The 22,960-nt window shown below is 39.4% G+C and overlaps 1 protein-coding gene across 1 annotated transcript; it reads left to right on the forward strand.

The window, feature by feature from the left end:
• On the forward strand, positions 1 to 22,166 carry pip5k1ba (phosphatidylinositol-4-phosphate 5-kinase, type I, beta a). The gene is made up of 14 exons (XM_006803472.3): positions 1 to 126; positions 3,698 to 3,914; positions 6,188 to 6,318; positions 7,044 to 7,161; positions 7,277 to 7,429; positions 8,161 to 8,457; positions 12,855 to 13,039; positions 13,359 to 13,439; positions 14,653 to 14,701; positions 14,793 to 14,877; positions 14,959 to 15,093; positions 15,176 to 15,266; positions 15,863 to 15,959; positions 19,703 to 22,166. Exons 2-14 carry the CDS (start codon positions 3,843 to 3,845, stop codon positions 19,703 to 19,705), a joined length of 1,497 nt encoding a protein of 498 aa, XP_006803535.1. The 5' UTR covers positions 1 to 126; positions 3,698 to 3,842; the 3' UTR covers positions 19,706 to 22,166.
• Positions 22,167 to 22,960: the final 794 nt, after the last annotated feature.

Below are 22,960 nucleotides of genomic sequence, written 5' to 3' on the forward strand. Positions count from 1 at the left end.
CTGCAGCACTTGGCTCCTCATTTCACCACAGTCAGCCTAAGAGCTGATATCACACAGTATTTGTCTGTCACTGCCTTTTCCCAGACACGCATTGGCCAGTTTCTTCACAGCACCATGCCGATCAAGGTGAGTGAGAATCTCTTCTTTTTTCCGCCTCTCCACTTTGTGTTAAGGGGGGCAAGGAGTCAACTTTTCCATCTTAATCTGTGCCATCTTAGCTGTGAATGTGGCATTGTTTTAGCCTGTGTGGGCCATTCGTGTGCCTCTTTAGAGGGAAGACGTGCTGGCGATGGTATCACAAGAGGAAATCAGCTCCACTTCCTTTTCGTCAGAGAAAAATAAAATAAAATGTGCCATAGCCAGCTGGCGAGGAGTTGCCATCATTTACATGCATGCAAAACAGCTGCCGTGTGCGTGCTGTGTGAGGAGGGTGCAGGTTTAAACATTCACATGAACTGACTGAGTTAAATATAGGCCTTCAGTGAAAGCACCCAGCTAAAAGTAGACATCAATTCAGAGGTCTTTTATAAAAAGCAGTGTAAAGGACCGGCGTTGAGTTCCTGTTCAAAATTACAGAGTTGTAAAGAAGTGATCACTCAGATGTGTGTGAGCTTGGAGGATGTTAGCAATACTGCTGATGTTTGTTGCATCATAATGAAATGTGTTTCTAGTCTAGACTATATTCAGATGAGGGCCTGTGGGCTCCACTCACGGTGGAATATTTAATATTTTCTCAACTTTTATGGACAATATATGACAATACCAAAAGATCCATCTGTGCATGTTCAAGCAAGAATGTCATACTTAGTTATACAGTAAAGTGTCAGAAAGTGCTTTATAACCCAGTACATGGTATATAAATGAAGGACGTAACAGCAGCACAACGTTTCAAGAAAGGAAAGAAACAACACTAAAATGTGGGATAGAATATTCCAGCTCAGAAGTAACAAATGCATCAACAGCATCAACAGTAGTAAGTTAGTACAAAGTAGCTTGACTTATGCTAAATAATATTGTAATTTACAAAATGAGCCTGAAATTCCATACAAAAAGACTGGAAACATGCTTATATTAATGGATCTTCTTTATATAAGCAGAAAAGTCGCCACCTGTTGACTGTTAGAAAAAGAATCAGGTTTAAGACATGATCACATTAGCTTTGCCTTTCAGCACTTTAAGGAACATCCAGCTTTTATATACAGTAAATGGGTCACTATTGGCCCCTTTTAAGCCATCCAGGCATGAATATAGAGATAACTCCTAAATGTAAATAAATGCTTTTTTTGATGGACTGAATTGTCTTAACAATCCTTCAGTAGCTGTTTGGGTTGGCGATGACTTGCTGCACCAAAGCTGAGGAATTCAAATATCTTGGGCTCTCAATTGGCTCAATTTTGGCTCTCCCTTAGATATAGGGTTAGTAGCTGGGTCATTTCTGACAAGGTAAGAGTGGAGCAACTAATCCTCCACATCGAAAAGAGCCAGCTCATTTGGTTCAGGTATCTGACTAGCATGACTCCAAGGTGAGGGGTTTTATGTCTTATCGGGAGCAAACCCCGTTGAGTTTGCATTGCATTACTAGCTTGGCAAAGCCTCAATGTCCCCTCTGAAGAGTTGGAGTAAAGTTGGAGTCAATATGTAAAGTGTTGCAAAGCCAAACCAAAAATAATCTACCAAAGAGTTTATGTCCATACAATTAACCTCATTCACTGATCTGATCCACTGATCCACTAGGTCAGTGTTTAATAATCTTTAGCAAGGTTTTTATATCTATTCAGCTTCTAATTTAAATATGCAAAGGAGAGCTGCATGTGAGATCCTTGAAAAAACAAGTTTTGCCGTCACGACCCCCTGAAAAGACAGTTGCATTCTCTTAGAGACAGACCGCAAAACCACATCCTGAAACAGTGCTTAAATTAGACAGGGGCTTGTCTGCCAGGATAGAGTTTTCAAATTTGCTCATTACACAAGATGATGTTACTAGAAGAAAAGTAACTTGTGTTTCCTAATGTTGGTTAAAATGCTGGTGCAGTTGCAAACTGAATCACTGAATACCTCCAGCTGATGCCTTTATGTACACACGTAAGTCTACTGTGTTAGTGTTAGTGCATCTGCCCATTTTCTGGCACAAATATAAGGCAGCTGTAACCTATATGGATTTGTTGCCAGGTTTCCAGATTATAGATTTTGCATAAATAATCATCTACTCATCCATTATTCTGATGAATCATGCTTCTCATGTGTTTAGTTACTGATTAAAGGTGTATAATTTATTTGTTACACTTACGTAATGCTTGAATCTCCAATACTGCTTATGTGCAGATTCATTTTTCAATTGTTTCCATATTTGTTTGTTTGAAGTTTAAGTGCTTGTGTATGTTTTGAATGCACATTTGCATGAAATTCAGGTACTGAATATGTTGTAATTTAATTATAAACCTTCCTGGAGTTTCATCCATGATAAAGAATGATATAAAAATGTGGTTATGGGGAATTGCTGAAGTTAATTTTCACAGTTTTAAAACTGCATATATTTTCACAAGGTTGAAAGTAACACCTCACAATACAGCCCTCAACTTTCCACATCATATTCCTACGGTTATTTTCAGCATCTAAAATTAGAACTTATGCAGAGTACAAGAAGAGAGTTTTTTCAGGATATTTGAAAGAAAGGCAGGGTTCAATATATCCAGTGGCACAATGGCTCAGGGCCAGAAAAAAAGTATGCAGGCACATTGGTTGGACTTCTGTTCAAGCCAAAGAAGGTCACCTGTGAATTGTTTCACATTAAAATACCAATACATGTCCTTTATCACGCCACCTGTTTGGATAGTTTGAAACAGTCTTTTTAGTTATTCAAATCCACCAGTTTGTTGTACTCGGTTATAGCGCAACTAAATTAATCAGAAAGCAAAGTGAAATCTGTCTGGGTTAAAATAAGCTTTTAGATCTTTAGATTTTGCACAGATGTCTATGCTGCAAGCTGACAGCAACCACCCAGTCTCTTTTTAGCAGCAACACCACAGAAGGCAGTTCAGGTGAGTTTAAAGTGGGGTACATGATTTACTCTATTATATTTACTACAAAGCTTCAGATTTATGAAATTAAATTAGCAAACATATTTGGTGGTATATGAGGGGAAGGGAAAACTTAATTTTAAAGTTTCTTACACATGGGTGCAGGCTGTATTATAGAGTATCACCTCTTGCCTTTTCACATTAATTACTCTTAGCTGGGGTGGTCTGTATTTTTTGTAATTTCAGGAGATTTACATTAGAAATAAACCATAATCTAAAGCCCATGCAATTGAAATGAACAGATCTTGGTATGTGGCTTCATTTCGCTAATCACTGTGTCCTTTTTTGGAAGCTGATGATCACGTAATCAAGAAAACACTGTGCACTGTTATAACAGGGGGATTGAACATGTAATAGTTCCCAATCCTTCTTAATTGGGATCAAGGGTTGTTATGAAGTATTCTGGAGTTAAAAGACTAACACATTCACCAAAAGGTCCTCAGAGTCCAGAAGTACCCCAGACAGAAAGATTATTGAAAGCCCAGGATATACTGTAAGTCACAGGAACAACTAGACAAGACTGATAGGGAAGTTTTTCACTAGCGTGTGTGCGCTTTGCATTGACATTCATGCAAATGCAACACATTGTGTAACTCCTTTTTTCTTTATCTCATCCACAGGAGCAGCCTACCTGGAAAATGCACTCTCTGTAAATTGTTGTGTTTGTGCATTTACCACTGAGGGGAAAAAAGGAACTTGGGCAGAATCAAAGTTGGAGGAAGGACAGCCGAGCTTCCCTCTAGTCCAGTTCTCTCTGTCCAAAAGATGTCAGCATCCCCTGCCAGCACCCTAGGAAGGGGAACCAAAACCTCTAAAGCGTCAAAGGATCATAAAAAGGTGAGTGGATCATTTCAAGCAAGCAATGGAAAAATCTTCAGGTAGGAACAAAGTTACTCCCACCTCAAGTCATTGCTGATGTCAAAACAGAAAATATCTGCAGTCAAACAGAACACTGAAACCAAAGGTTGTTTTTTTATTTGGGAGTCTAAATGTGAAACTTATTTTCTTTCCTGAGCTGTTTATTTTAATTATTGACTACACCAAGATCTTGGGAAAAATAATTTGTAGCTTAAAGGGGTCATAAAAATTCAAAACGTCATACAGAAAGTCATGTGCAATATTACTTTAAGTAAAATGAAGTGCAATAACGTGTCTGCAGCTACTCTTTCATCAGCTGTGTTATGTAACAGAGCTGCTCTGTGAGGTAAGGAAAGGTGAGGTAAGGTGGTGGGAAAATGGTGTGATCAGGCTGATCGGCTTCACACTCTGGCTCGCAGGAAAAAGCTCTAAATAAGTTCTATGAGTTCTAAATAAGTAAAATGTGTGTTTTTCTTTTAATTGGATAAATTAATTTACAGGTATTAAGGCTTCGTTTAGTATTTGAAGCTGTCCTATAGTGCCGGGAGCCTGTTCCAGACTTGCAATATAATCAAAGCAGTTTATTTTAAATGATTTGTTTATTTTAATTATTTTCTGATATAAATGAAGACAATTGTTTTAGTCACACTATATTGTTACATTTGGTCCACAATGAAATGCTGTGACTTACTGTAACACACTGTGGCGTTTAACTGTGCCCATAATAGAGCCTCACAGAGCACCAGGTGTCACTTTGAAAAAAATCCAGAATGAGCCCCTGTTAAAAACAACAGACATATTTTGTATCTGTTTGGTATCTTTGTATCCATACACAGAATCTTACCAAAACAAAAACAAAAAGAAATGCTGACCCTTAAAATCTGTAGGGATGATTATAATTTTGCATTTAGCACAATTTTATCATTGAAGACTGTGCTTTATCACAGGCAGTATAAAACATGGCCATAACACCCATGGCATCACCCATTGTTTTAGGTTTCTGCAGTTTTGAAGCTGCAGTGTTAGAATTTTTGGCCATATGTTTTGTTTTTCAGCATTAAGTGACCATAAGTGACAATGGGAACGCTAACTTTTCGGCTAATGCTAGCAAGGTGCATTCATTAACTGCATGTTACAACCACAGGCAGTATAAAACATGGATACAGCTTCTATGTCTAAAAAATACAGTTGCTTAAACCCTTATTCTTTGGCGGTAACCACGCAGTTGCAAAAGACTTCTGGACATAGGACCAATGCACTTGTAAGCATGTTTCAGCGATAACGGATTAGTCCTCTGCCCTGACCTAAATATACATTTTATCAGATTACTGTCTCATTTGGGTCATATTGAATAACTAATTAAATCTGTTTTGCTAATTTTGGGCATTTTAAATATCAGAAGGCTGGAGTACCAATTGTATTCTCATTGGCTAATCACTTGTTAGCTACATCCATGTTTTACGCTCTCTATGCATGCAACACACAGATACACATGCATGCTAATAACAGGGATACGTAACAGAGTAATAAAATACTGGAATGTTTCTTATCAAAATTAAAACAATAAATTCTTGGAAAGTTCAAAGAGGAGATAATAACAGTGAGCTCCATGTTAGCAGAGGAGAGGCCTAGCTACCTGAATCGGGAGATCTGTCAGCTCAATATATCAGAGAATAAAAATAACTCCCTCATAAAGGGCAAAATATTTTTGTGGTACCAGGTGATAAATCTGTCTTTTATTGGTGTAAACTTGTACATTTTGATAGAAGAGCCAGCCTGAAGTGATCACTAGAGAAACTACAGTTTCTGGTTCTTCAGTGTTAGCTAAATTTTGTAGTTTGCTGTTTGTGTTTCACATGCTTCCTACATCAAAAAGCTTCAGCTTACTATTCTCTTTGTATATTAACACGAAAAATGATATAAATAAGACCATTAATCTAGCTAATGCTGTCACTCACTGTGAAGCAACTGTAAGCACAGTTTTACTTGGAATTAAATGCTAACATGCTCATAGTTACAAAACAAACTAAAGGAGCCGTTATTGGTGATGTCAGCATGCTAACAAATACTGGAGATTAAAATTCCTTCTGAGAGAAGCTTGCCAATGCTATAGCTAATCCAGTGTTCAGGTATTTTTGCACCGGACCAAAGTGTTGAACAACGATAAACTATTTTACAAAGAAAGCAAGAAAATGTGCAACTAAGTGCCACAAAAAAATTCCTAATTCTAGGATGTCTAATTTGTTTGTTAGCCTACACCAGCTGCACTCAAAGGAGCCATCCAGCTGGGCATCGGTTATGCTGTGGGAAACCTCAGCTCGAAACCAGACAGAGATGTTCTCATGCAGGACTTTTCTGTGGTGGAGAGCGTCTTCCTGCCAAGGTACACTCACATTTGCACTGCAATCCTTTCAGAGAATGACCAATGCACATGCACAGGGATTTCCCCCCCATATATCTAGGATGTTTTCTATGCATGTTAGGTTTACTCTGAAATGTCAGAGAGTTTAATTTTATCACTACCTACCAAGGCACTGAATGCATTTTTGGGAGATTTGAGTAAGCTTTAAATCCCAGATTGGCCTCATTACATAGCACATCAAGTCACAATCCAAGTACTAAGCCTAAACCCCAAAATTAACCAAGACTATGTAAGTCAGCTAAGTGTGGATATCGTCAGTCTTTTCCAGCCTACAAAAAACACAAGTTGACTACATATTGCCAACAAAAGAAAGAAATGCAAATTATTATTACGAGAAATCTTACTCTAAGTTATTTAAACAAACACAGTGGCAGCCAACTTGTATTGATGTTAAGAAAAGAGGGAAGTTACCTTTAGAAGTGTGCAAATAATCACTTGTGGGTTTACAGAAACCACATGTTTCAGCAACCACGTTATTTCTCAGTAGGCATTTAGCACTTGGTTTCTAGAGGAAGATAATACTGCAGCCGTTTCTTTCCAGTAGTTCATTTCATGGATATCAGCTATCAATAATTTTTAATAGTTACACCTGTGCATTTCTAACCATGACCTGTTACATGCTCATGTCACAGTGCTCCTAAAAGTTGCAAATAGCTAGACTAATGAATATTTTGTATGTGTTCCAGTGAGGGTAGCAACCTGACCCCGGCACATCACTTCCCAGATTTCCGTCTGAAAACATACGCCCCACTGGCTTTTCGCTACTTCAGAGAGCTCTTTGGCATCAAACCGGACGACTATCTGGTGAGGGTGGAGACCCAAATTCACATTCTGGCTCAGGACAATGTGGTGTAAATTTCCCCTGAGTTGAATGCAAAACATTGTTCGCCTTAAACTGTTGCCTCACTTTGAATTTCAGTACTCCATATGCAATGAGCCGCTGATAGAGCTGTCCAACCCCGGTGCTAGCAGTTCCTGGTTTTACCTCACCAGCGATGATGAGTTTATCATCAAGACAGTGCAGCCTAAAGAGGCAGAGTTCCTGCAGAAGCTGCTTCCTGGTTATTACATGGTGAGCTACTAAATAAACAAGTCTTAGCACATTTGCATTAAAGCCATTCAGCAACATATGTTTGCATTACTCAAAGCAAGGTAAAGGGCGTGGGGGGGGTAGTTTATTCTGGCCACACATGAAGTATTGTGTAAGTGCAACATACAGTTCCATACTACTAGTAATTACTTAAGTTTTAACAGTTCGCTCAAGCTGCTTTATATGCTAATGAAGAACACTCAACATTATTAGCGAGAACCCCACCTATTAAAATTAATTGGTGAAAGTGGGGAGAAAGAACACCTATTTGACAGGAAACACCCAGCAGAACCAGGTTCAGGGAGGTGCAGGAGTTAACAGATGGTCAGGATCACACAATCCATCCCTAATTATAATCTTTATTAGAAAAGAAGATTTCTGTCGACTGAAATGGAACTGCTGTGCACATGCATCAGCACATGAACATGACTAGCTAAAATGTTACTTTTGGGAAAAGGGAACTGATTACTATATCACCTTTTAATATGCCACTGATATAATCTACAGTTCCCAAAATGACCTGTTTACATGTGTATGTTCACATTTCTTCTCCAACCACTTATTTTTGACTAATTCCTATTTGAAAGTTGCAGTTTCAGTCTTTCTCTTCTTAAATGGACAATAAAATGATTCATTTGGACCAATATTATCAGGGATATTTACTCCTTCTCTGTTTATCACTTAAAAAAAACCCATCATCTTTGTTATTGTAGAATCTCAATCAGAACCCGAGGACGTTACTGCCCAAGTTCTACGGCCTCTACTGCATCCAGTGTGGAGGCATCACCGTTCGAGTGGTGGTCATGAACAATGTGCTGCCGCGAGCCATGAAGATGCACTACAAGTACGACCTGAAGGGATCCTCGTACAAACGCCGCGCCTCACGCAAAGAGCATTCCAAGCCCTCACCCACATTCAAAGACCTGGACTTCCAGGACATGCACGAGGGCCTTGTCTTTGACCCGGACACATATAGTGCCTTGATGAAAACCTTGCAGAGGGATTGTCGGGTATGTTTACATAAGAATGTTACATCCATTAGCAACTATGTGTTGCATTCAATAGATAAATATTGAATGCAAAACCTTAAAGATTTGCATTTTTACTTGTCGGATATATCAACCGCTAACATTTTTAAAGAACACAAGTCAAAAATGTACTTTTTTCATGATACTTGAAACAACATAGTCTAATAACTGCGAACTTGGATCCATTTATTTTAATAAAAAAAAAAAAAGATTGCCTTAAGAGGGTTGCTAGCTCATCATTTGGGGACCATTAAAACCGTAACCCTTGTGTTGTCCTCGGGCCAAAAATGGTCCCTAGGTGAATGGCAAACAAGCATATGGGAATCCTGAGGACACCAAATCCAGCTAAACTACCATTTTTATGTTGTAAGCCACATCCACTAAACTGCTGGCTAGTGAAGTAGATTTAGTGTTTAGTGTAGCATTGCCTTCAGCAATACATTCTCATCCTGAGGGCTCACATAATGCGGGGTTATCCGATGCTGCTTGCATCTCACTTTTATGAACATTGTGTCTGTCAGGATGGCAAAGTTGGGAGCTGAGTTGTAATGCTCCCATTTTAGAGACACTGGAAGTTTTTTAGTCAGGAGGCTATGCTTAACAGTCCGTTTATACCTTTTTATTTTGCTTTTTTTTTTTTTGCACACTCGCTAATTAATTTTCTTTTGACATGTTTTTTTTTCTTAATTGTAGGAGTGTCCTGCTCTTTAGGCATGGCAGCAGGTTGTTGTCTGTTGTAGATGCTGCACTTTGTGGTTGTGCATTGTCGCAAGGGTATAACATCAAAGTTATGTGGGCTACAACTGCTGGTGTCTTCACTCTTTTTAATCAAGTGAAACTGAGTCATTAAAAGCAGCCATTGTTTGTGTTTCTCGCGCCCTCTTTAATCTTTAATCTTTTTGTTTTTGCTTCTCACTCGTCCTTCCCTGTTGTTCACAATAACTTTTGAACTAATCATCATCCTACCTACATTTATTGCCCTTTTAACCTCACTGTTCACTGTCCAGTCAGACCTCTCATGTCATCAGTTGCAGATATTTTAACTGTTCCCAGAATTAGATCTAAGGGTGCCCAGGGTGCTTTCAGGTATTTGGAACAAGCTGCCTTCTGACCTGAGATCAATTACGTCTGTGCATAAATTAAAAAAAACAGCCTAAAAACCTTTTTATGTACACAGGCCTGCATTCAGTATGTTTTTGTTATTGGTTTTTGTTCTAATTTGTCTTGCTTTATTATAGTTTGCTGTTTTCACTGCCTGTGGCATTGTAAATCTATGGTTTTCATGATCTGCTGTGCTGAGCACATTGAGTTTGCTTGTAATGAAATGTGCCATATAAATGGAATTGCCATTGCTGTCATCATAGGGCGATGCACTGCTGGAGTTTCATGGGATTGCCTGCACAGACACAGGGCTTTGCAAACAAACACAAACATGGGACCATAAATCCTACAATAGGCACTTAAAGGTGCTTGGTTGGGTTAATTACAACTACTTGGTTTGAGTTAGGATGATATCAGTGTTTGATTTATATTGCATGTACTTTGCTTGCAGCTCAGACATGCTAATAACTTTGACACAGTAAGAACATCCTGTTTTCATACATGAGCTTTTGACAGTGTTCAGAGATTCTGGTCGGTTGACCTTTTCCACATGTAGTGCAACAATAAGAGATGGTTTGTCTGACATGCTCAGAACTGATTTAGGCGATATGACACAAGACACCTGATGCTCACTAGCTGTGAATTATCTCGCGGGTTTAATAGGGTCTTCCACAAAGCTTGTTCTTAAGAATTTGGAAGGTAAGTGTTGCCCAAATTTCGAATGCTTAGCTATACTCTCCAAAAGGAAAGGTCCCAGAAAATCAGAGTTATTCCAGAGCTCCAAACCAAATGTTCATGAGGATAAAACTTTTATCAGAAAAACATCACTCACTTGGTTTTTATGCCAAAATAAATCCAAAATCCAGAGTTTATATTCAGCCAATGATAACTGCGCAATTCCCCAACTTTGATAACATCACACAGGCCAGCACCTGGAACTGTGTCCCTGTTTGTTATTCCCTGAGCTGTTTTGATGACTGCATTAGTGCGTGCCTGTTGTTTCATTAGCGAGAAACAATAGTGGTCACTTGATGAAGGATTAGCGTGCAGCAGAGCAAAACACCTGACTAATGGTCAGGCGGAGCAGCTGGACGCTAAAGCGCAAACTGGATGTAATATGCTCATACTGGGCTGCTGTATATGACCTCAGTTAGTGCATTAGGTAACGCAGCACATTTTAAGGCCCTCTTTAGACCCTGCTTGGTCAGAGGGATTGAGGCTTTACTGTATTTTTGCTTATAGATCCAGGGTTGATCTCTGGGAGTGGGACTTCCTTCAAAGTAAAACTTTTTATTTATTCATTTTTATAAAGAAAATTGAACTGTAGGTGATTTTTGTTTTATTTTATTACTCAAATTATTATATTGTTAAAACCACTGAGTAAAAAATGTGGACATATATCAAAAAGGTGATATAATAAACAAAATAATGACTGGAAATTCTCTATTGCCTTTGTTTGGTGATCTGAAACATTTAAGTGTGACAAACATATAGAAAAAATAGGAAATCAGGAAGGTGATTGCAGCTGATTGCTTGACAGATAAGCAAGCATTCATGCAGCTCTGCGGGGGTTCATGTCCATATCAAGTAGCTTTCTTTAGCAGGCATGTCATTTGTAACCTCCACGTGGCTAACCTGTTAGCTGATAAATGCCAATAATGGAATGGTTTAGGTATGAGGTCTAAGCCAAAGGAGGGAACAAATTAAAGTATTGACCTCTTTCTTTTTGGTAGATTAAACGTCAGTGTCACGGCTGCCGAGGCGAGCCGTGTGGTGTTGGAGGGAGAAAGGACCCAAAATGCAAGCAGTGGATGATAATGCTAGTGATGTTTATTTACAAAGTGGAGTGGTGGCAAAACAGGCAATGAGGGAGGACAATAAACTAAAGAAACCTAAACTGGGAAAACTAAATAACTAACCTGAGAAGATACCAAAAGGGATGAGAGGCAGAGCGACGCAGATGAGGAACAGGACACAGAGAAACACAGACAAACCAGCAACAGGCAGGAGAACACACAGGGCTTAAATACACACACCAGTAATCAGGGGATGAGAGACAGGAGGGCAACACAGCTGGGAGGAATCAGAGCTGACAGGACAGGGGAAACGTAAACTGAACACACTCACATCAGACAGAGACCTTCACAATAAAACAGGAAACTGACACAGGGAACCAAACCAGACACAGAACTAAACAGACAGATTCACAAACAGACGGGGTGACACCATAGACAGACAGAGACACAGATGCAGACTCAGAGGCAGACCGAATATAACACATAGAACTCAAACAATAATAATCATCATCATAATAAACTAGAAAATGATAATAAACTAAAAGCGCTGGGTCACCGACCCAGGACCATGACAGTCAGAGGATCACCAGATCATTCTGAGGGATAAATAAATGTTTATTTGCTCAGACAAAATCTCATTAACGGTTGGCAAAATTTCCTGTTCAGCTCAGTTGTGGGATTTAAATGAAATATATCTTTATTTGGGAATATAGAGCGATACTAGGCTTATGTAAGCAATTAGAAGCCTCGGACACACATAACCACAAAATGTCTAATACCTTAGACATTTTGTGGTTATGTGTAGCAGAGCCTTAGGCTCTGCTCTGTAGGCTCGATTGACCCTTTTAGTGGCTCGTGTCTGTATTTCGTTACACGAGTTGCCTAAACAATGCCTGATGGTAACTTTACCTCATTTTAATGTTTTGATGATTTGATTTCAGCATGCCATAGCCACCACTACTTCATTCATTTTCCTCTACTGAAAATACAACACTAATTCAGATTTATTTAAATGAAGGGTAATGGATTATTTTAATCCCACAGCTGTTCTGTTAGCTTTGTTTATTTTTATAATGTAAATCTTTAATGGCCTACCTGCAGTGCATTCAAGGTCCACCAGAAGGTCTGTAGTGTGCAGGTCACACTGTGACATGCTTTTTGGTGCTCTAAAGGTGGGCATTTCAGAATGGGAGTTTCTTTTAAACAATGCCACTGAAGTAGTTGCAGGTTTTTTGTTTGGCCAGAACCTTATAGTGTCCCTGTAAATCAGTGGGCTCTGGGGAACTTATTGTCATGGTTTCAGACCTGATAGCCACCAGAATGTGTAGTATTTAAACAGTTAAAAGAATGGAAGGTTTAAAAAATTTTAGCGCTGACAAACTAATTAAAGAAACTGGAGTCTAACGTTAAAGAAAATGTTTTATTTTTCAAAGGGGGTTCTTAAAATTTGATTCCCTGAGTTCAGTTTCGGTCTCTTATCAGGTCCTGGAAAGCTTTAAGATCATGGACTACAGTCTCCTGCTGGGGATTCACGTTCTGGATAGGAAGCCACTGAGCAGAGGAAGCAGATGTGACAGCAGGAGAGGACAGAAAGTCCTCTACTCCACCGCCCTCGAGTCCATCCAGGGGAATGTCAAGGACCCAGAACCAGTGGCAGATGATGACACGTAAGTGGACACTTTGGACTAAGCAGCACATATGATAGAGGAAACATTTTTTAACATCTCAGATCACAAGTTATTTTTATCTTAAAATAAGTATTACCATATACTTTATACATACTAGTTTGCACGCAGTCAAATCTAATAAGAACGGTTTGCTTCATACTAAAACGCCTGTTTTTAGGTCTTGTTTCCCTTATTTTTCTAGTGGCTTCTTTTTTAAACCTCACTGCTCGCTGATCTGGTGAAAAATGTAGAAAAGCTGGACATTCAAAAGCATAATTTCATTTAAAAAACTGTAAAATTATCATAATCTTTTTTCCAGATTGGGTGGAATTCCTGCCAAACATAAAGACGAGAGTCTGCTCATCTTTTTAGGAATTATCGACATTCTTCAGTCTTACAGGTGAGCTCACAGCATTAACATGCACAAAAATAACATGCAGAAGACAAACTGTCTCATCATCCTTACTCGGCTGCACCTGGATCAACCATCCCCATGCAGCATTACAGAAACATTTGTAGACTTCTTTTTTTTTTCAAATTCATTAAAATAGGCAAAGACATGCAACTCTTTTTTGTTTGTGACTCTTGTTTCCTTGGCATTATTATTAGTTTATATTTTATGATTCTCAGGTTTTCATCCTGTTTTCCTGCTTCAGAAACATTTAAATTAGTTTAAACACTCATTACTGGCTCAGTAAACACAGGCTATATTATTTGTTATTTATTATTTAAACCTGGAAAATCTACCAAAATGGGATCTGTCCCCATCTCTCATGGCAAGATTGACACAGTCATGGCTGAGAGGCACAGCTACAGCTCAGGCTCAACTCGGCTGAGGTGGCCTTCCAAGTCCAAAAACCCAACTCTAAATTAAAGAGATGCATTGCAGCAAAGCCATCAGAAGCATAGAAGGCATGTAAAAGCTGGATTTGCAACAACAAATGGATGGACGAATACCAACAGCTGTAACAGTAAATTGTGTTGAAAAGATATCCGCCCGTATAATTTCATGTAATACCACTTTGTACCACAAGATGGTGCAGTCAGCACAACCGTTATTCAACCAGGCAAGTCCTTAATAAGAGCACATTCTTTATAACTGCAGCTCCTAGAGCAGGGGTGTCGAACTCCAGGCCTCGAGGGCCGGTGTCCTGCAGGTTTTAGATATCACCCTTGGTCAACACACCTCAATCAAATGATTACTTCATTGACAAGCCTCTGGAGAACTTCAAGACATGTTGAGGAGGTAATTTAGCCATTTAAATCAGCTGTGTTGGATCAAGGACACGTCTAAAATCTGCAGGACACCAGCCCTCAAGCCCTGGAGTTCGACATCTGTCCCCTAGGGGAAATAGAGGTATTTAAAAGGAAATCTAAAAAGCTAAACAGCTCACGTATATGTGAACATATACGGTTAACCACTGCCCCCTGGTGGTGAAAAGTAAGAACAAAAAACAAAAACTTCAAGGCTTTGCAGCACAACCTCGCTAACCACAGTGGCTACCTCTATTTTATTATATACAGTCTATGGTCGAGAGCAAGCATAAATATTTACACAAGTAAAAATGTTACATAATGAACTCATTTGATTTTCAATTTTTAATCATTTTCAGGTTCGTTAAGAAGGTGGAACACTCCTGGAAGGCTCTTGTACATGACGGGGTCTGTAATACTTCTTACTTCTCCTTAACTCCAGGCTGTTTTATCCCTTATGTATGCAGCTGCTCACACTTGTGCCCTGTTTTCATTTCAGGACACAGTGTCAGTGCACAGGCCCAGTTTTTATGCAGACAGATTTCTGAAATTCATGGGCACGACTGTTTTCAAGAAGAGCCATCGTAAGTCATGCTAACCTGCCACCATTCTGTTTCCTGCATAAACGCAGCTTTTGTTTTAAATTGTTTCTCTGTGTGTTTAAGCTTTAAGAGGAGCATCTTCAAAGAGGAAGAAGAACTCTCTTTATGCAAAGTCAGTCTCCCAGGAGATTCTGTCCCCGCTGAAGGAGATGAAGGAGGAGAAGAAAGCCCAAAGCATGGACAACCTGGATGGAAACTGTAAGCTGTTTCTTTTGTTCATGTTTGTTTTATTAGAAGCTTTGCTTGACTTGTTCGTTGACGGTGTGTTTGTTTTTAACAGTTTACAGTTCCTCCAAACAGCCGGATCTTCTACCTGAGTCTGCCGTTTCTTTAAAATTGAGCGGAAAAGAGGAAGAAGACTATGAAAACAGGTACTTCACATGTACTGCTTTCAGATCAAAGCCCAGTTTTCAGAAGAGAAGTTGAAAAGTTGATATTTTGATCTGATTCACACTGACACAGACATGAAAGTGTTGAACCAAAATCCATCCATCAGTTCTTGAGATTATTTTTGTGGACATATTTTAGCTTGGACATATTTGAAGCCTTGAAATTTGGCCGTTGCCATGTTGTTGGAGCCATAAAGGACCATATTTGGATGACAGGGTGGCAAACTATGTTATCAGGAAGCTGCTGAAAAAGGCTTTAGTGTATGGGGATCAACTTCCTTATGGAGCCAGCAATGAAGTGGCCATTTGAGGAATTGTGTGTTTTTAGGAGTTGCAGTTCATTTTCAGCTCTAAAGTTTGCTTCTTGTGGCTTGTGAGCTGCAGTTTTTTTCCCTGCCACTGATGAAATGTTCCAAATAACTGTGTTTCTACGGTTTTCTAAAGAGCTAAAGCTACATCTTTCTTTTGATATTCAACAATATATTCTGAGAGGATGCTGAACGATGAATGATGATGTAGACATTAACTCGGCTCATACACACCTTTACACAACAGTAAATTGTATTTCTATGTTGCAGTGAAGACCGACGAGCCTCCAGTTCAACGATTGCTCTGGACGATCCACTGCCGTCCCTCAGCAGAAGCCAATCTGATTCTGAACTGGATGTCTACTTGGTAAGCCATGTAATTTCAATTGCAGAGTCTTAATGGGTTCTGTAATGCTATATTTAGCTTATTGTTAGAATACAAGCAACCCAGGCCCAGCACCGAAGACCAGTAAGCATTTAACAAGTCCTACATAATCCAGTCGGAGCCCTGCTGAACGAGGCTCAGACTGGCTCCTGAAAAGAAAGTGAACAAGATTATTTTTCAAGCTGAAGCTTTAACATTCATCTGTGGTTGTACACCCCTCACTCAGTACAGCATCAAACTGAATTATTTAGCTAGAGAACAGATCTCAGGCTACATTCACTTGTCACACAAGGGGGAGGAGGGGAAAAATATTCAGGCAGGTCAAGCTCAGATGTTTCTATGTCCAGAAACAACAGTTTAAATGTTATCAGCACATTGAATTGCTTGAATAGTTCCATTCGTGTCACCTCATCTGTTTCAATCAGTCTTAGAAACAGAAAGTATACATCTGGTGGTCATGCCAAGAAGTGATTGTAAAATCTTCAATTGCAATTGCAGATACCGTAGCAATTAATTTATGCTTTTGGTGCCTAAAATAAACTACCTGCTTAGGTTTATTTTATTTTGGGGTTTAGATCCAACCAAACAGCTCATAAAAATCAGTTTGTGCATAAAAGCTCCAAACTTTTCGATATATTCTCACATCCATATGGGGACACTTGAAACATTAATACATAACACTGAAGGATTTTAATTGTTTGTTTGGCACACGTCTTTCAAGACATTACTTTACCAAAGACCATGAAAGATAAAGCCACCCACACCCACAAACCCACCCATATTTTAACCATGCATTTTGAAGCTTTCATACTAGTGTTTTGGTTGCAACCATGTAGAGCCATTTTGGAGTCAGGTGGTTGGAGCGCTACATAATCAGGTGCCAAGTATGGCTGGCAAGCCGATAAACTGTATATTCAGTTCAGTGCAGTGCAATTGAGTTTTATTATATATATATATAAAGCAACAAATCGCACCAACAGTCACCTAAAGGCGCTTTATTAACACCAACAATCAAACAACCCAATTTGATCCAGCACATGAAGAAAGTGGGAAGCAAAAACTCCATCTGAACTACAAGAAATCTCCAACAGAACCAGGCTCAGGGAGGGGCGGCCATCTGCTGCAACCGGTTGGGGATGAGTGGAGGAAGAGAGGACAAAAGACACTGTGGCTGTATAGGTCTAAAGCACAGTCTCATATCTCCTCCAAGAGACAGAATAATATAAAACTCATATAAAACCTTCTTGGATGACCCTTCCTTCACAGGAAGTTCCGTTATTTGTCACATAATATCATTTTAAAAAGTATCCAAAAGTTCATATATGTTCTAGAGGTGTGTGCTTTAAACATGAAAGACTTTGGGGACTTGCTCACTTTTAGAGCCAACCTCAACTGGCCATGTTCGTGAAAAATCCCAATTAAATGAGGGGATCTCTGAGTAGACTTCGTAGGATGCCACCTTTTGGCCGTTTAGTGGGCTCATAATGTTTGAATGGATGCCTGAAACTATAGGCTTCAACTAGGGCTCATTAAGGGGCTCATTAAGACCCATTAAGACTACCTTATAAGACAAATGTCATGGCAACAAGATCAGCTCTGTTGTTGAGATATTATATTTAGTCCTCATAAAATTACATAAAAGAATGTATGTATTTAATTTGTACTGATCCTCTGATTGTGGCAAGAAGACATGGAGGCTCTCATGATGTTGTATTTTAGCCCCAATAAAGGCGCTCCATGAACAGAATAGAATCACGTAGCGATTCATGACCATAACAAACTGACCTTTATTCATAAGATGTTACTACCTAATACATACTAACATATTCTTGCTCAACACTCACATGCAATTTATCTCATCTTCTTGGAACTCTCTTCTTTGATGGCGGTAGCCCTGGGGTCCTGAAGCCCCCTCTGACGTCCACTCTGTGTGACTCAGCTGAGTCCAGTTCCCTCCTCGCTGCCCCTCGGTCCTTGTGTCAGCCTAAGAAACCTTCATGTATTCTTTTTTTTTCTACAGCACTTCTCTTACATAACCACAAAATCCTCATTCAGGCTTATATGAAGCCGTTCTTCAGTCTACATTAAGCGGTCCCACTCAGGCTCTGCAGGAAGCCCGCAGACGTCCGAGTTAATCTGATCTCAAAGCCTCTGACATTAAGAGTGGGACTCAGAAACACTGAAAATACTGTAGGTTAAAAAAAAAGGAAATCTGAGCCATGAACCTATCTGTCTCCTCAAGTAAAATTAAGTAAAATAAGTGTTTTGGCTTGGGTGGATGAAAAGCATGCTCCCAGCTGTTACCCTTAACCTCCTAAAAAAAAAAGGCCTGACTTCAAAGACAATGGGTTTTTTACTGTGGGAATGCAGTAAAGAGTCTGCACTCAACACATCAGTTCAAGCATGACAGAAATAGTCAAAGGAGCTTGCAAAGAAAAGCATCTGGACTTCTTTAAGTTACTTGAAGACGTTTCACCTCTCATCCGAGAAGCTTCTTCAGTTCTAAGGTCAAATGGTGGGGAGTCCCAGATATAAGCCTGGTGGGAGTGTCCCCCCACAGAGGGACAAAGGACCCCCTGATGATCCTCTAATTGCCTGAGCCAAGGTGTGGAACTGGGTGTGGGTCCCAATCAGCCAGAGTTTCGGGTGAGTTCATTATGAAACCTGGCCCCACCATGACAGAAATAAATGCAGCCTGACAGCTTCACTTTGATGGACAACCTCATCCTCTGTGGCAAAAAACCTGCTCACTGGAGGGTTGAATAAAATATACTGTACAGCCAAAAGTATTCACTTATTCATCCAAATCATTGAATTCAGATGTTCCATTCACTTCCATAACCACATGGTGTAATAAAATTAAGCACCTGACTTCAGACTGCTTCTAAAAACACTTCTGAAAGAATGGGTCGCTCTCAGGAGCTCAGTGAATTCCAGCATAGTACTGTGATAGGATGCCACCTGTGCAACAAGTCCAGTCAGGAAATTCCCCTCGCTACTAAATACTCCACAATCAACTGTTAGCAAAAGCATTTGGGAATGACAGCAACTCAGCCACAAAGTGATACGTCAGGTAAAATCACAGAGCGGGTCAGTGGACGCTGAGGCGCATAGTGCACAAGGGTCAACAGTTTTCTGCAGAGTTAATCACCACAGACGTCCAAACTTCATGTGGCCTTCAGATTAGCTCAGGAACACTCCACAGAGAGCTTCATGGAATGGGTGTCAATGGCTGAGCAGCTGCATGCAAGCCTTACATGACCAAGTGTAATGCATAACGTTGGTATAAAGCACACCCCCACTGGACACTAGAGCAGTGGAGACTTCTCTGGAGTGACAAACTACTTCTCCATCTGGCAATTCAATGGATAAGTCTGGGTTTGGTGGTTGGCAGGAGAACAGTACTTGTCTGACTGCACTGTGCCAAGTGTAAAGTTTGGTGGAGGGGGGATTATAATGTGGGGTTGTTTTCCAGAAGTTGGGTTTTACCCCTTTGCTCCAGTGTAAGGAACTTTTAATGCTTCGGCATACTGACACACTTTGGAAAATTTCATCTCCCAACTTTGTGGGAGCAGTTTGGGGACGGCCCCTTCTTGTTCCAACATGACTGCACACCAGTGCAGGTCCATAAAGACATAGATGGGTGGGCTTAACACACCCAAGACTGCACAGATGTGTCTGTTGTCACCTGAAGGCAATTAAAATCTTCTCTTCTTGATTTCTAGTGAGGAGAAACAGGGTTATTGCTCCTTTCCAACCACCTGCACTTGTGAACTTTGAAACACCAACCGCAGTCCAACAACATGAAGGCATCAGGACTTCAGCAAACATGGCACAAACTACAAGAAGTACCCTGTTCTTCTCATTTTCTCCACTGTGAGCATCACTATGATCCTTGTAGAAGCGTAATGCAGTCACTCGAGAAAAAAAGTCCCATGTTTCAATCTCAGAAAAAATCTGCTCTGTTTTTCCAAAATAATGAGATGCCTCCTCCATGAATGTGGGAATGTTCTTCCTGCTTGCACCGAGTAGGGCTTGTTACTTCTGCTGCCAGTTTTTAATCCATCTGTACTTCCTTTGACTCCCAAATCTTCTAACAGCTTTTTACTTTTACTCTCTACACTTTAACCACTTTCTATACTTTACATTTAATAATCGTACTTTAGTTTTAAAACATTTGAGGTGTGTTATTATTTCACTGTGCACCTTCCAGACATCATAGCAATATGAATGTATATGTAGGGAATGATAACACATAAAAGACAGTCCCACTGGTGTGTCTGCCAACTGATATGCAAGGTGTAGAGTTGAAAGATGCAAAAGCACACACGAAAAACCCCACACATGCAGGGAAGGTGAGTGTGAAGCAAAGACAGAGAAAAGTACAGCTCGTGATGTCATGACATGAAATCAAGACACTGGTCTGTTAGCATTGCACAAAAATAGCTTGTGAAAAAATAAACTTTTGACTGGTTCTATAAAAAAATAAACTGGACTAATCTAAACAGAGCAGTTTTTTATTACATGTTTTTGGAATTTCTAAGATAAGTATCCAAATTAATAATTCAGAAAAATATTTTTAATTTCAAGAAAAGTTATATAAGAATTAGTGCATGTACATCTTGTTCATTTAAAAAAAAATGGGGGCATTTGTTCTTGAAAAAAGTGCATTAGGCTCTGTTGTTCCTCTTTCTTTTAATTTTAAGTGAAACTCGACTTTCCAAATCAATGGAAACACCTCTACAACTAGCAGATATGTTAATGTGTTAATGTGTATTAGTAGCACTGAACTACTGTGCTGATGTGCAGTAAAACACTACAAAGCTGCTTCTTTGCCTGTTATCGTTTACACTGCTGCTAGTAAATCTTTGTGTTTCTTTGCTAATATTTCTGATTTTCTGTAAATGTTGAAATTTCTCAGTGGCTGGTTCCATGAGGAAGTAAACATATCAGCTCATCGGCTTCAGAAATAGATCAGTGCTCGTTTGTAATGTTTACGTAGAGCTATGTTCAAAGATCATTCAGGTTTTTCAGATGTATGTGTGAAAATCCACATTAGTTGTTCAGTTCAGTTCAGTTCATTTTTATTTCAAACATATACATTCACCAACATATCACAACACCAGTGTACAACAACAACAGCTGTTGTACATTCACTCACATTTGCATGAGTAACGCCCTGTTTTAACCCCGAAGAACATTACAAAATGACATGATTAAAAAATAAATAAAAAGACAAATTCATTAGATGAACTGAATTTTCAGACATAAACTTCCCATTCATAATGACTACTTTGCAACGTACCACAATAGCTTACTAAGATTAGCACTCACGGAGCTGCTGGCATGGCTCTTACACCTGTTTAAACATGCAGAAGATTTTCTACTACGTAAGACTACGTAAGATTTTCTTCTACGTCATTTCACAAAGGTCAACTTTCACGCTATAATGATGTTTGAACACGTGACAAATTAAAGGAAAGATCTGGACCCTTGCCCTCTGCAGTAAAGCAACACGGTCGGTGTTGTGGTTTCCCTCCATTTGTCACAATGCTGTGACTCTGGGTTATCACCTCTGTCCTCTGATGTTTCTTTGCTAATAAGAGTTCAAAGGATGATAAAAAGAGTGAACATTTTGTGAAATGTATGACATTGCCTTTCAAACCCAACTGAACACCTACTGTAGAAGATTTTGTGTTTTAATTTTATCCCCTGATGATGGACTGGGGCTTTAACGCTTTGTGAACCTAAGTGCTTAAGAAGATAAATGGATGGTGGATCCCTTCCACCAAAGTTTCTGAGACTACCCACCTTTTCTTTTTCTTCTAACATTTCTTAAAATCTAAATCAATACAAGATTATATAATAATAATAATAATAATAATAATAATAATAATAGTGTTGGTAAAACTAGACAAGGTGATATTCTGTTGTTTATAGTGTGTCATACCTCATTACACCCATTTTATCTGCACTGGCGTTTCATAAAACTATATCCTGTTACAAACTGTGTTGTAATCTGTAGTAAAAAGACACCATAGTGTGTACCATGTATATACTGGCTTCTTATCTTCCACATGCCTTAAAAACTTTAAAAATCAGTGCTTTAAGATGCTTTGTAGGCCTATAATTGTACTATAGCAATACTTTACACTTGTATCAGGGAAATAAATTATTTCAATATCTTTACTTTGATCTGTGTGTTTGTTTTTTGCTTCAAAATTATGTTGCTTTAATATAAAATAGAGGGCAGTATCCATGGCTTCTGTTGATTAACCCATATTTTTATGTGTTGTTTAGTGGTGAGGGTGTGGTGTTTATTTCCCCTCTTCACTGAGTCAAGTTTCAGTCTTCTGATGATGTCTAACTGCTGATTGTCAACAGCTTGTTCATTGTTTTTCTGTTTACATAGAGACTCTATTCAGGGCAGAGGGTCTGACCAGAGCAGGTTAGACCGGTCACACGAGTTTTATATCACCACACATTCACCGCACGAGTAGTAACAATAGGAGTGTGTACCGGTGGCAGCAACAGCCTGAATCACTAACAGATTTTACATCAGTGCTCACTGTGGCTCCATACTCGGAGGAAGACGGTGAAAGGTAAAGTGAAAAGTGATCCTTGGTAGTGGTAGTATCACTGTCAGGGCCTGTTTTGCTGCATCTGAAGCAGGGCAGTTACATTTCTTTACTGTTTGATCACCAAAAATGAAACCTCATTTAAAATGTGACAAATGTAGACAGATGTATGTGTGTTTGGCTGCTGGCTAACACATGATTTTAGGCATGTAGACATGATCAAGACGACTTGCTAAAGTTCAATGTGAGCATCAGAATGGAGAAGAGATTCGTGTTACTTTAAACATCACATGTTAGTTAATGCCAGGCAGGCTCGTCTGAGTATTTCATAAAATGCAGATCTAGAGGGATTTCCCACCACAACCATCTCTGGGGTTTATAGAGAGTTATCAGAAAAAGAGAAAA

The sequence above is a fragment of the Neolamprologus brichardi genome, chromosome 7, assembly GCF_056152115.1.
Source record: "Neolamprologus brichardi isolate AB-2024 chromosome 7, ASM5615211v1, whole genome shotgun sequence".
Taxonomy (NCBI): Eukaryota; Metazoa; Chordata; class Actinopteri; order Cichliformes; family Cichlidae; genus Neolamprologus; species Neolamprologus brichardi.